The sequence below is a fragment of the Cherax quadricarinatus genome, chromosome 84 (assembly GCF_038502225.1).
Source record: "Cherax quadricarinatus isolate ZL_2023a chromosome 84, ASM3850222v1, whole genome shotgun sequence".
Lineage (NCBI taxonomy): Eukaryota > Metazoa > Arthropoda > Malacostraca > Decapoda > Parastacidae > Cherax > Cherax quadricarinatus.
In genome coordinates this window covers 15,137,446-15,151,564 of record NC_091375.1, presented here as the reverse complement: position 1 = coordinate 15,151,564, position 14,119 = coordinate 15,137,446, and the positions used below count along the sequence as shown (strand labels likewise).

General features: G+C 40.8%; 1 protein-coding gene and 1 long non-coding RNA gene across 2 annotated transcripts; both read left to right on the top strand.

Moving 5' to 3' along the window:
- Nucleotides 1-1,118: 1,118 nt before the first annotated feature.
- Nucleotides 1,119-3,583, top strand: LOC138855190 (uncharacterized). The gene is made up of 3 exons (XM_070103177.1): nucleotides 1,119-1,256; nucleotides 1,399-3,059; nucleotides 3,449-3,583. Exons 1-2 carry the CDS (start codon nucleotides 1,148-1,150, stop codon nucleotides 2,019-2,021), a joined length of 732 nt encoding a protein of 243 aa, XP_069959278.1. The 5' UTR covers nucleotides 1,119-1,147; the 3' UTR covers nucleotides 2,022-3,059; nucleotides 3,449-3,583.
- Nucleotides 3,584-11,569: 7,986 nt separating this feature from the next.
- On the top strand, nucleotides 11,570-13,625 carry LOC128704424 (uncharacterized). The gene is made up of 3 exons (XR_008409451.2): nucleotides 11,570-11,684; nucleotides 12,641-13,544; nucleotides 13,611-13,625. It is a non-coding gene; the product is annotated as an uncharacterized lncRNA (long non-coding RNA).
- Nucleotides 13,626-14,119: the final 494 nt, after the last annotated feature.

Below are 14,119 nucleotides of genomic sequence, written 5' to 3'. Positions count from 1 at the left end.
GTTTCCCCATATTAGATGCTTTCTATGCGGGTTCCGGACAATGTCTGGGGTGACTTACACACAACACTCTCCCATACACATAAAGAGTTGCTAAATAGTATTAAATGAAAAATTTCATTAAACTTACCTAAACTAGGATCAGCCATTTCAAAATCCATTTTCTTAATTAATTTTTTGGGCTTTGGTATAATAAAAGTTTGAGATAAATGACTACTCCATTCACATTCTCGTAACAATAAATTTTCCAATATTTCTTCGCTCCATCGTTGAGTCATTTCTCGTACCTCAGCTACAATCTCTTCTTTTGAGAGAACAGGTTCCGCATCAACTCTTTTTTGAATGGGTTCGACTCTCTTAATTGTATATAACATTTCTATAAACACCGCACTAGTATGTTTTGTCGCAACCACCTCCATATTTCTTCTTCAAGTGATTCCTTACCATTTCACTCCAAATATTTATACCAAAAATTTCAATCGTTGTCATCATCGATTATCTTTTTTTTTAATACAAATACTCATTACAGGGGATTTCTTCAAAGCATATATATTACCCATTTCAAATTGTGATCCCCTTATTAACTTTAATGAACTAAAAGTGTTAACTTTCATTATTTTTCAGTAAAAAAGATTTATTCAGACAATATTTTTGGCAACACATGCTTGTGACGTCACTATCCAGCAACGCGTTAAAACAGGTTAGAACATCTTCCCTTTATTATTTTAAAATGAACTAAAAGCAATGACGTCACGATACTCATTGAACAAATTATCTTACCCCAAACACTTTTAGTTCATTTAAGTTAACAAGGGGAAAGTTCTTGCATTTCCAAGTATGCACCATCGGTATAGTAATAACATAATACCATTGAAGTAAGTTATGATCCCCTTCCTGTATGACACTAAACTCGTGGTGATTCATTCACCTATCGTCATGGTGATGCCACGTAGTGTTTTTCATGGAACAAATTTCTCTACACATATAGTTATAAAAAAAACTACTAACATGTCAACCCTCGCGGTGAAAAGAGTATAAGAAGACACGTCCATATTGAGTTACAAGAGTATTTAGATGAAGACGCGGAAGTTACATGTGAAAAAATTTGTTACAGAAGCAAGTGTCTACACACCACTGAACTGATAAAGAAATGATTAATTCGATAGAAGACCTTGATCAGTCACCTTCCTTCGTTTTGGAGGGTTGTGATCAATATCTCACCGATAAAGAAATGCTTATAGCAATGGAAGATTTTGAACGTGAGTTTTTTAATGAGATATTAATGAGTAAAATTCACCCACATTGTAATTTTTAGAAATTCTAATGAGAAATATTTTTTCATTTGTTGTGTAACAAACTTAATTTTTGGGATATAATACTAATATTTTATCAAAATTGCAGGTAAAGAAGCAACAAAAGATGAAGAAAAATATCTTTTGGTAATGCAAGGGAATATTACAAAAGATTTTAGTGGCAGTGATAAAATTCTTTTAGTACAACAAGCAAATTGTTGCGCTGTTAAATTGAAAAAGGGAGGTCTTGCTGATGCTTTAAGTCAGGTTTTACCACTTAGCAATCCTTATTTATTTAGATCACCTGGATGTCATAAAGCAAATCTAGCTAGTGAAGTCACTCGGGATAAATTTGGAAGCATAAAATTTGTAAATAATGGAAAAAATAACCCCATGATTGTTAATATGTTCGCACAGTATGCGATGGGGCCTCCACATAAGTATTATATGAACTGTAAAGTTGATAAGACCTACTATAATACATGCAAATATTTAGATACAAAGAAAGGTCGTGAGATTATATTCAAAGAGTGCATGAATGAACTTGTTAAGTGGTTATTAACAGATCCCAACGGGATTATAATGGAAAAAGTCGTGTTTCCAGAAGGAATTGGGTGTGCTTCAGCCGGAGGTGATTGGCATGCATATCTTAAAATCATTCTTGATTTTGCAAAGGAATTAAAAAAACGTCGTAGAAATATTGTTATCATTATTGTAAAATATGCCAAATAAAATATCTCTATAATACTTTTTTTGTTTTATTCACCAGCATTTTAGTTCATTTAAGTTAACAAGGGGAAAGTTCTTGATTTTGCAAAGGAATTAAAAAAAAACGTCATAGAAATATTGTTATCATTATTGTAAAATATGTCAAATAAAATATCTCTATAATACTTTTTTATTCACCAGCAGTCTAAAACCTTATTAGGCAACTGAATAGAGATCATACGTCTGGCAGGAACGGTGCTGAGTATAAAAATCTCTGTTCTCTGATGGTCGTGCATTAGTACCTCTTCCAGCAGGGTGCGACTAACCAGATCAAGAAAATGGAGACAGCCAATAGGATGGAAAAATATTTTAAAATTGAAGAAGGAAAATTGTACGATGAAAAATATTGTCGTGACAACGTCTGCATTGTTTTTCATGTGAATTGTGTTGCTATAAAAGGATATGGTGCAAGTTATTATTTGGGTAAGAAATATCCTTATGCTGATGTGTATCGAAGTAGAGAACCATTATTTAATCTTAGAAGATGCAGAGTTGAAGATCGTGATGCTCCTGGAAATGTTATCGAGTTTGAACCTTCACCGGATCAAAGAAAATTGAATCTTCCTTATTTAGCAGCCATAATAAGCCAATTTGGTATTGCTGGACCATTGGAGGAAAATACCATTTCTCAAAATTTAATTGAAAAATCAAGAGATGCTCATTTGGTGTATGGTTTAAAGAAAGATACTATCGCAGACAGAATAAGATATTTCAAGGAATCCATTGAGAGACTCATAAAAAGTGTGAAAGACAATAAAAATATACGCGAGGTTATCTTTCTGAAAGGTATTGGGAGGTGTGAAACTTCAAATGATTATATCTGGAATACGCACTATAAACCTATACTCGAAGATATGATAATGAAATTTAAGGAAGAAGGTATTCGATCAACCATGGTTGTCAAAGAAGAAATGAAAAACATTAACCAAGGACAAGAATTAGAAGATGATTCGAAGTTATTGTCTTCTAGAGTTGAAGGAAGTGCTTGGTATCCCTCATGAGGTAAGCAAAATTATTTACCTTGTATCAGTGGATTAATTCATTTTAAATAATATGAGGAAGGATTAATTCATTTAAATTATTATGAGGAAGTAATTATAACTTGAAGAGAGATATATTTGAATTAATAACTCATATTTATCTCTTCATGAAAATGTAACACTTACCTTTTTCGACTTTCTCTACCTGAACACCGAGAATCATGTCTACCATAATACTTACATCACGATCATGCTTTTTTTAAGTCATGAATGGGGAGATATTTAAGTTAACGAGAAGAATATGCTTGGGATAGTGAAAAAATAAGTAACTTTTAGTTGGTTATATCTTTTACAGGTGATGGTGCAAATTTCTCCACATTATATGCTAATGAAATATATTAAAATTTACAGGTACCGATGTGACGGGACTTGGAAGAACAAGACTTAGAGAGGAGGATTTATGATGTTTAGATCGTGTTGTTACACCAAGATTAATATGTTTTCATTCATTAAAAAGAGAAATGTTTAATAAAAATTTTTAAGACATGATGAAGTTTTAAATCAAACCTTACCATGAAAAAAAATGTATTGAGGTAGAATACAAATGTTATATCTCAATCTTCCCCTTATTATTTTAAAATGAACTAAAAAAGTAATGACCTCACCAAAATTAGTTGCTTTAGGGTGACGATTGACCTAGGTGTTTCAGTAAGGATATACTGGTATTATATTCTATCTTGGATGTTACCCGCATTTCATGGCGCCTGGCTGTCCTGAGTTGACGCAGGTGATATGTTCTACCTTGGGTGTGAACCGCATTACATGGCGCCTGTCTGTCCTGAGTTGATCCAGGTGTTCATGATTATCTTAAATCTACCTTAGGTGTGAACCGCATTACACCATGTGTTGGGGAAGGGCTGACCCACAATGAGTCTCTCAGAGCGAAGACAGTGCTTCTATTCGGAAATCGAGTAAATATTTCTACCATTGAGTGTGTTTTACCAACAAGAAAATAATGTTCGATTTTACGATAAAGTTTTCAAAACTAATTTGGAAATATCCAAAATGGAGTCGTTCAAAGTAATTCTGGAGTACTCTAATGTATTTTGGGGGTGTTCCAATATATTTTAGGTTAGGTTAGGATAGGTTCGGCTAGGTTGGGTTAGGTTAAGATAGGTTAGGTTAGGTTATGTTAGGTAAGGTTAGGTTAGGTTAAGATAGGTTAGGTTAGGTTAGGGTAGGTTAGGTTAGGTTAGGTTAGGTTAAGTTAGGTTAGGCTAGGTTAGGTTAAGTTAGGTTAGGTTAGGCTAGGTTAGGTTAGGTTAGGTTAGGTTAGGTTAGGGTTAGGGTTAGGGTTAGGGTTAGGTTATGTAAGGTTAGGTTAGGTTAGGTTAGGTTAGGTTAGGTTAGGTTAGGATTAGGTTTAGGTTCGGGTTAGGTTAGGTAGGTTAGGGTTTAGGTTAGGTTAGGTTAGGTTAGGTTATGTTAGCTAAGGTTAGGTTAGGTTAGGTAAGGTCAGGTTAGGTTAGGTTAGGTTAGCTTAGGTAAGGTTAGGTTCGGTTAGGTTAGGTTAGGTTAGGTTAGGTTAGGTTAGGTTAGGTTAGATTACGCTAGGTTAGGTTAGGTTAGGTTAGGTTAAGGTCGGATAGGTTAGGTTAGGTTAGGTTAGGTTAGGTTAGGTTAGGTTAGGTTAGGTTAGGTTAGGTTAGGTAAGGTTAGGATAGGTTAGGTTAGGATAGGTTCGGTAGGTAAGGTTAGGTTAGGTTATGTTAGGTAAGGTTAGGTTCGGTTAGGTTAGGTTAGGTTAAGTGGTAAGGTTAGGTTATGTTATGTTAGGTAAGGTTAGGATAGGTTAGGTTAGGATAGGTTAGGTTCGGTAGGTTAGGTTAGGTTAGGTTAGGTTAGGTTAGGTTAGGTTAGGTTAGGTTAGGTTAGGTTAGGTTAGGTTAGGTTAGGTTAGGATAGGTTAGGTTAGGTTATGTTAGGTAAGGTTAGGTTCGGTTAGGTTAGGTTAGGATAGGTTAGGTTAGGTTAGGTTAGGTAGGTTAGGTTAGGTTAGGTTAAGTTAGGTAAGGTTAGGATAGGTTAGGTTAGGATAGGTTCGGTAGGTAAGGTTAGGTTAGGTTATGTTAGGTAAGGTTAGGTTCGGTTAGGTTAGGTTAGGATAGGTTAGGTTAAGTGGTAAGGTTAGGTTATGTTATGTTAGGTAAGGTTAGGATAGGTTAGGTTAGGATAGGTTAGGTTCGGTAGGTTAGGTTAGGTTAGGTTAAGTTAGGTTAGGATAGGTTAGGTTAGGATAGGTTCGGTTAGGTTATGTTAGGTAAGGTTAGGTTCGGTTAGGTTAGGTTAGGTTAAGTGGTAAGGTTAGGTTAGGTTATGTTAGGTAAGGTTAGGTTAGGTTATGTTAGGTAAGGTTAGGTTCGGTTAGGTTAGGTTAGGTTAGGTTAGGTTAGGTAGGTTAGGTTAGGTTAGGTTAGGTTAGGTTAGGATAGGTTCGGTTAGGTTAGGTTAGGCTAGGTTAGGAAAAGTTAGGTTAGGGTATGTTAGGTTAGGTAAGGTTAGGTTAGGTTAGGTGCGTGTGTGTGTGTGTGTGTGTGTGTGTGTGTGTGTGTGTGTGTGTGTGTGTGTGTGTGTGTGTGTGTGTGTGTGTGTGTGTGTGTGAATATCTTGGTTACAGTGATGTGTCCCCTTATTAACTTTAATGAACTAAAAGGGTTAAAACGAGTAAAATTTGTTGGTAATTGATGAGGGTAGTGTAGTCGAATTAGAGTTACCGATAAAAAGATGATATAAGTGGGTTGTGATGAAATTAGTTTAAAACGATATTCAAAGGTGTTTTGAAGGTGTTCAAGGGTGTTTGAAGGTGTTGAAGAGTGTTTTTGAAGGTGTTCAAGAGTGTTTTGAAGGTGTTCAAGGGTGTTTTGAAGGTGTTCAAGGGTGTTTTGAAGGTGATCAAAGGTGTTTTGAGGTTATTCAAAGGTGTTTTGAAGGTGTTCAAGGGTGTTTGAAGGTGTTGAAGGGTGTTTTGATTGAATTCAGCGGTGTTTTAGTAGTATTCAGTGGTGTAATTGGGAGTACTCAAATGGTGTTTTTGGAAGTGTTTCAGTGTTGTTTGGAAATGTTCAAAGGTGTTCAAAGGTGTTCAAAAGGTGTTTTGAGTGTGTTCAAATGATTATGAGAGTGCTTTGAAGGTGTTTTGAAGGTGTTCAAGGGTGTTTATGTGAGTATTCAAAGGTGTTTTGAAGGTGTACAAATGATTATGAGAGTGTTTTGAAGGTGTTCAAATGATGTGCAAGAGTACTTATGAAGGTGTTCTGGGAGTATTCAGAGGTGATTTGGGGGTGTTCGAATGATGTTTTTGGAGTATTTCAGTGTTGTTTGGAAATGTATAAAGGTATTTTTTGTGAGTATTCAATGATTTATGAGAGTGTTTTTGAAGATGTTCAAAGTAAAAGTGCGTATTTAACTTCGTAATATGTAAAATTGTGAGTAGTGAATTTAACGAAAGTGGATGCGGTGACTTTCTGATGCATGTGTCCCCTTATTAACTTTAATGAACTAAAAGGGTTAAAACGAGAAAAATTGGGGGTTATGAGTGAAAATTGTGAGGTGTTGGTTGGAGTGTGAGGGTTTGGGAGAGTGGGGAGGAGGTTACTTCGTGGGGAGTGACCTGAGATGAAAAATGTCTAGACTTGTGTTGTAAAGAAATTGTGGGTATTAACGAAAAAAATGTGTCTTTCTGATGATGAAAATGTTTTCCCTATGATGTAGGTACTATATCCCCTTATTAACTTGAATGAACTGAAAGTTCGACATGATTCAGCTTGTGTGTGTGGGGGTCATCGCGTGACGTCACTGACCGTCGAGTAAACACATTAATGAGAGGAAACTTTTAGTTCATTTTAAAATAATAAGGGGAAGATGTTTAGACTTGTAGTAAGAGAGAGCACCATGCCCCATAGGAGGAGTTCATTTGAATGCTTACCCCCAGAGGGGAGGAAACCAAAAAACCTTGATCCAAGGAATTGGAGAATTTCGAAACCCCCATAGGGGGGAATCCAAAAACTTGGTAATATTGAGAAATTTTTGGGATTGGGGGGTGGGGTGGAAGGAGGGACAATCCAAAAAACCTTGATCCAAGGAGATGGAGAATTTCGAAAACCCCATAGGGAGGATCCAAAAAACTTGATCTAAGGAGATGGAGAATTTCGAAAACCCTATAGGGGAGGAATCCAAAAACTTGTATCATCGAGAAATTTTTGGGTTGGGGGGTGAATTTGGGAGGGGGATCCGAGGAGATGGAGAAATTCAAAACCCCCAGAGGGGGGAATCCAAAAAACTTGATCCGAGGAAGTAGAGTCTTTGTATTATCGAGTGAAAAAAATTGGGATGGTGGGGGTGAAAGGAGGGGTACCCAAAAAAAACCTTGATCCGAGGAATTGGAGAATTTCGAAAACCCCATAGGGGGGAATCCAAAACTTGTATCATCGAGAAATTTTTGGGGTTGGGGGGTGAAAGTGGGAGGGGGAACCTTAAAAATTTGATTCAAGGAGATGGAGAATTTCGAAAACCTCCATAGGGGTGAATGCAAAAACTTGTAATATCGAGAAATTTTGGGATGGGGGTGAAAGTGAGAGGGGGAACCTTAAAAACTTGATCCGAGGAGATGGAGAGCACAAGAAAATGAAATTCAAAAAAAATTCGAAACCCCATAGGGGGGAATCCAAAAACCTTGATCCAAGGAGATCATAAGAAAAAAAATTCGAGGCGCGGGGGCGATCCGGAGGACGCTGCAGAAGGCGCAGCAGAAGGCGCGAAGGGGCGCGGGCGGGGCGCGCGGGGTGGGGCGGGGCGCGCGGGGCGGCGGGGCGGGGCGCGCGGGTGCGCGGGCGCGCGGGGCGGCGGGGCGGGGCGCGCGGGTGCGCGGGCGCGCGGCGCGACGGCGGGGTCGCAAGGCGGGGGGTCGTGGGGGGTGGGGGTATTGGTTGGGGGGTCAAGGGTGAGGTAGTCTCGAGGGCGAGGTCATGGTCAAAACCGGAAGTAACACCTAGGTGTGAAAAGGTGACCCTCCAGCTGCTGGTCCTAGACCGGATACCTCGCTCAGTGGAAGGCCTAAACCGGAAGTTCCTCGCCCAGTGAAAGGCCCAAACCGGAAGTTCCTCCCCCAGAAGAAAAGTTGACTACTTATATATATATATATATATATATATATATATATATATATATATATATATATATATATATATATATATATATATATATACAGTCCCACAGTCTTGATAGGTGGTGGTCAGTCCCACAGTCTTGATAGAAGGTGGTCAGTCCCACAGTCTTGATAGGTGGTGGTCAGTCCCACAGTCTTGATAGGTGGTGGTCAGTCCCACAGTCTTGATAGGTGGTGGTCAGTCCCACAGTCTTGATAGGTGGTGGTCAGTCCCACAGTCTTGATAGGTGGTGGTCAGTCCCACAGTCTTGATAGGTGGTGGTCAGTCCCGTAGTCTTGATAGAAGGTAGTCAGTCCCACAGTCTTGATAGGTGGTGGTCAGTCCCGTAGTCTTGATAGAAGGTAGTCAGTCCCGTAGTCTTGATAGAAGGTGGTCAGTCCCACAGTGTACACAGTAGGCCTCGGTTGCCTCCCCTGTATTCGACTGAAGAAACCTACTGTGTAAGTGAAACTTTTTAAATTAAGCATATTTGTTACACTATTGATATTATATAGGTCCCATTATTATATTATATTATTGGTATGTGTCAGTGTTTTTGAGAAAGCTTCCCCTTGGTGAGCGAAACATTGCACTCAAGAGTTTAGTGATTACACAAGCATTTCAACCAAACAGTAGCGAGTATAATTATTAAAATTTTTGTGTATGTGAAGAGAGATTCGTGGTTCCTTAACCAGAGGTTTGGTAAGTTGGAGTAGGAAGAAGGATAGGTCAGGATAGAATGTGAAGGAAGGATAGGTTCGGGTGAGGCTAGGGGATAATAAAGGTCAGTAGCCCAACCACTTTGTTGCATAATGATAAAGGTGTGTGTGCGTGTGTGTTGTGTTATCCATGATAATCACTGGATGGGGTATCCCACACCACCCATCAGCGGCACACAGGTATGCATACTAGTTGCATACATGTATGGCGGTGAATTGAGAGTAGGTATAGTTTTTGCTATTGTCTTTTTTTGTGCAGAGGCAGGTTGCTTGGAGTGGTTACTTGGTTTGCTTGGTTAGATGTAAGGTTAGGAAACAGGATAATTGTTTCCTGATGTAGGTTTTATGTTAGATGTTAGGTCGACATAATAGAGATGATTTTATCTATCTTGAACACAGAATGGCTCTGGTTAGGCTAGGTTAGGGCATTGGCTTAAGCTGGTGGGAGAAATGGACCTGCCTCGCATGGGCCAGTAGGCCTGCTGCAGTGTTCCTTCTTTCTTATGTTCTTATGTTCTTATGTATTCATTCTTCTAAATCATCAGGGAGATCAGTCAGAATCTTTGGTCTTGGGAAGCTCTTCTTGTTTATCTGGAGTTTACCTGGAGAGAGTTCCGGGGGTCAACGCCCCCGCGGCCCGGTCTGTGACCAGGCCTCCTGGTGGATCAGAGCCTGATCAACCAGGCTGTTACTGCTGGCTGCACGCAAACCAACGTACGAGCCACAGCCCGGCTGATCAGGAACTGACTTTAGGTGCTTGTCCAGTGCCAGCTTGAAGACTGCCAGGGGTCTGTTGGTAATCCCCCTTATGTATGCTGGGAGGCAGTTGAACAGTCTCGGGCCCCTGACACTAATTGTATGGTCTCTTAACGTGCTAGTGACACCCCTGCTTTTCATTGGGGGGATGGTGCATCGTCTGCCAAGTCTTTTGCTTTCGTAGTGAGTGATTTTCGTGTGCAAGTTCGGTACTAGTCCCTCTAGGATTTTCCAGGTGTATATAATCATGTATCTCTCCCGCCTGCGTTCCAGGGTAAACTCTTTGTTGGAGGGACATCCTGTGTGTCCTGTTGGGAGGTGTGTTGATGATGTAGTCAGTGGTGTTAGTTGGCTGGGATGTGTTTTCTCTTGTTGGTATATAGAATTCTTGCATGAAGTTTAGTTGTAGCTTTGTCCAACCTGACATTTACTGCGTCCATCTCCTGTTGGATGTGCAGATCTTCCAGTCGGACTTTGTATCTCAGTCAGGTGGCTGTGATAAAGCGAAGTGCCTTGTTCTGGACTCCTGGAAGCTGTTGCATGTTGCTGTTGTTGTTAGTATCATGGTCACGCAAGGATATTCAAGCACAGGTCTCATCATGATGATCATGCAAGGATATTCAAGCACAGGTCTTATTATCTTACATACGTACTTCTTGACATGAGGACCTGATTAAACCTGTATACCTGAGGCAAACTTTAGCTAAGTTTACCTTTTTGGTGACGTGTGATGTAGAGTGGAGTATTCTGTTGATCTCGTAGCCCAGGATCTTATTGGGTTTTTGATGATGATCGTTGTACCTGTGATGGAGACACCTCCATTGTTTTCGTGGTAAAACATCAGATGGTGCTGATGCGGACCTTGTCAGGATTGGTCGTGATTCTCCATTTCTTCTCCCAATTGGTTGTTTTTCGCAATTCACTATTCATTTTTTCTGTCACCCTTCTATGCTTGTTTTGTCCAGACGAAGGGGTGAATGAAACTACATAGGTAAGATTGTCAGTAAATTGCGTAATGATGGTGGCATTGAATTAAGGTTGGGGAGGTCATTTACATATATGTTGAAGAATATGGACCTCAGACACGAACCCTGTGGCACTCCAGCTGTTGGTGTGAATGACTCTGCTGTCTTGCAGTTGAAGGATATGATGCTTCTACCTGTTAAGTTATATATATATATGTCTGAGAAAGGTTCAGTTGTGATCTGGATGACGCCATCGTACCACAGGCTATCAAAATCTTTGTGTACATCCCAAGTTGTAGTTAGGGCAAGATTACCTTGTTTCCTTAGGCTGTCCATGGCATCGAAGATGATATTGACGGAATGTTGGGTTCCTCGGTGGGTCCTAAAACCCAACCGGTTGTCGGTGAAGAGGTGATTGATATGCATGTAGTTTGTTAGAGAAGATTTTTTCAAAGACTTTGCCAATGACTTCAAGTAAGGAGATTAATCTGTAATTCCATACACATGTTCGTCTTTGCTGGGTTGTAGAATAAATATCATTATTGTATAAAGTGTCACGGGGAGATGTTTAGAGTCCACGATAGCATTATAAATATTTACGAGGGACATCTTGCAGTTTCTGGGGAAGTATTTGTTATGCTGATATGCCTTCCTGTGACTTGCCACATCTCCTTTAGGGTAATTGGTCTAGTAAGTGGGTGTTCGTTACTTACTGGTATCGGTTAGAAATCTTCTCGGTTGTCACCTCTCCACTGGTTGACCCACTCGTAGTTGTTATTGTTCAATCTTTTACTATCATTGTGTGAGAGGAAGAGAAAGGTTGATCAATTCTTACACAGGAGAAGTTCTGAATGGACCTTGAGAATATTAAAGTAAGTAGACCCTTCCCTTCGCTTTCAACAACAGTATATAACAGCTCTCGCCTAGCTGCCTTCATCAGCTGTCTGTTCGCTGTCTCACAGGGTGTGTCTCCTGGAGTCTGAATTGTCTGCTGTGTCGCCAGGTAGGTCTAGCAAGAAGAAGCTTACTGCAGACACAGACATCTCGGTCTTGTGTACAAGTCATCTTGCATCCTGACATCAGTCACTTCCGTCAACACACTACCTGTCTGCAACACGTCCCAGCTACTTCTGTTATCAGATTACTCGTCTGCAACGCAATCACTGCAACACAGCCACTCTAACAGTCTTATAGAAACACGAGATGGTGACATCTTTCTCTGTCCTATACCCTGGTCCAGGGTACACCTGGTCCTACACCCTGATCCTACACCCTGGTCCTACACCCTGGTCCTATACCCTGGTCCTGCACCCTGGTCGAGGGTACACCTGATCCTACACCCTGGTCCAGGGTACACTCTGGCTCTACACCCTAGTCCAGGATACACTTGGTCCTACATCCTGGTCCAGGGTCCACCCTGGTCTTACACCCTGGTCCTACACCCTGGTCCAGGATTCACTCTGGTCCTACACTCTGATCCACGGTACACCTTGGTCCAGGGTACACCTGGCCCTACACCCCGGTCCTACACCCTGGTCCAGAGTGCACCCTGGTCCTACACCCTGGTCCAGGGTATATCCAGGACCAGGGTACACCCTGGAAACTCTCAACTACCAACCTTCTCGATACAATTCTTGAACCCCCATCAGTGTACCTGATTTTCCCCATATTATCTGATTGTTCGGCCTTGCCATACAGACTTCCACCCGTCTCTTCATCCACCACTTCCATCGTTCCTATTTTCAAGAACATCAGATATTCACTTGTCTTGTTACTAGCAGTAATTCTAGAACACATGTCGTTATGTCTGTTGCAAAGACGTTATATGTAAGTAGCATCTGTGTCTCCACTGACACCTGTGTTCTCTGGGCCTTGAAGAAGCGTATGTGGTACTGTCTGTTGTAGTCTTCTCTTTAAAATATGTATTCTAATGTATTTCTCTCTGTTTATTCTTGCCAGACAGCAACAACGATCCAACCACCACCACTGCCGCTACCACTACCACCACCAGCACCGCCACCAGCACCACCATGAAGACCACCACCGTCATCCTTCTTCTGTGTGTAGTGGCGGCCATCACCGCCTTCCCTGACCCTCAGAGCACCGCCGTTGATCAGAAATCAAAGGGTCGCCTTTTTTTCCCTCCTGTAATTGTGCCGATCATAGCACCAACACTTACGACCACCACTGCAGCAACCACTGCAGCAACCACAACCAGCTGGTGTATTGGCACATTTTGTATTCCTAACATATTCCCAACAGTGACTATCACTGGTAAGAGGTAATGGAGCTCTGTTGACGTTGTGACCGCAAACAGTTACTGTTGTTTTTATATGTTCTGCGGCTAAGCGTAAAGTCGTTCCTGTTTCACCGTTTTCGAAGCCGTTATTACCTCATTGTTATATCACTGTTTTAAATTCCTGTTAACTCACTGTTAGACTGTTCTTTACCCCGAGATGGGTCACTGTTTGAGGAGCGAGACACAGGAGTCACTGTTGTATAAGGTACCGTTCACCCCTGGGCCTAGACTCACTGCTGACCCCTCACGGAGTCACTCACTGACTCACTCTCATACAGTAAATGCGTCAGAACTGACTCACTCACTGACTCAGGCAGAACATCTGTAATGTACACGTCAAAATAAATTTTAATTCTATCTGCTTCTTCCTTATCGACCTCTCATGTCCTGTAACCACCGTCAACACCCCCGTCAACTTGCACTTGACAGGGGTGTGTGTTAAGCAGTGCTTGACAGTCTCAAGTCTGACAGAAAACAGAAACCAGAGAATGTTCTTGTTTTGAAAACTGAGAGACCCACAGACAATATTTCTCTTGCAATGTTTCTAATTTATATCAGTGGAAGGTATTTATATGGTCAGTGGAAGGTATTTATATGATGAGTGGAAGGTATTTATATGGTCAGTGGAAGGTATTTATATGATGAGTGGAAGGTACTTATAAATGTATATAAGTGTAATGGTAATACGATTGTAAACTAAGAAAGAAATCCAACTAGAGGACAATGTTGATGACTTGAAACAGAGGAAGGAAGGAAGGAAGGAAGGAAGGAAGGAAGGAAGGAAGGAAGGAAGGAAGGAAGGAAGGAAGGAAGGAAGGAAGGAAAGAAGGAAGGAAGGAAGGAAAGTTGAAAGAAGACACTGGAAGTTGATGCAACTACACTGGTATTGATATGCAGAAACTGTGTGTGTGTGTGTGTGTGTGTGTGTGTGTGTGTGTGTGTGTGTGTGTGTGTGTGTGTGTGTGTGTGTGTGTGTGTACACACACACACAGGACAGGGGAGAGACAGGGGAGGGAGGGTAAACGGCATTTTCTTGGACTGTACGAAGACTTTCGACACAGTTCCACACAAGAGATTAGTGCAAAAGCTAGAGGAGCAGCGGGGAATAACAGGAAAGGCACTGCAATAGATCAGAGAAT

What these genes read in the sequence shown, in the direction of transcription:
- LOC138855190 (XM_070103177.1), top strand. Translation starts at nt 1,148, where the DNA reads ATGATTAATTCGATAGAAGACCTTGATCAGTCACCTTCCTTCGTTTTG. An exon ending in AGCAATGGAAGATTTTGAAC is followed by an intron (nt 1,257 to 1,398) that starts GTGAGTTTTTTA and finishes TCAAAATTGCAG; the next exon opens with GTAAAGAAGCAACAAAAGAT.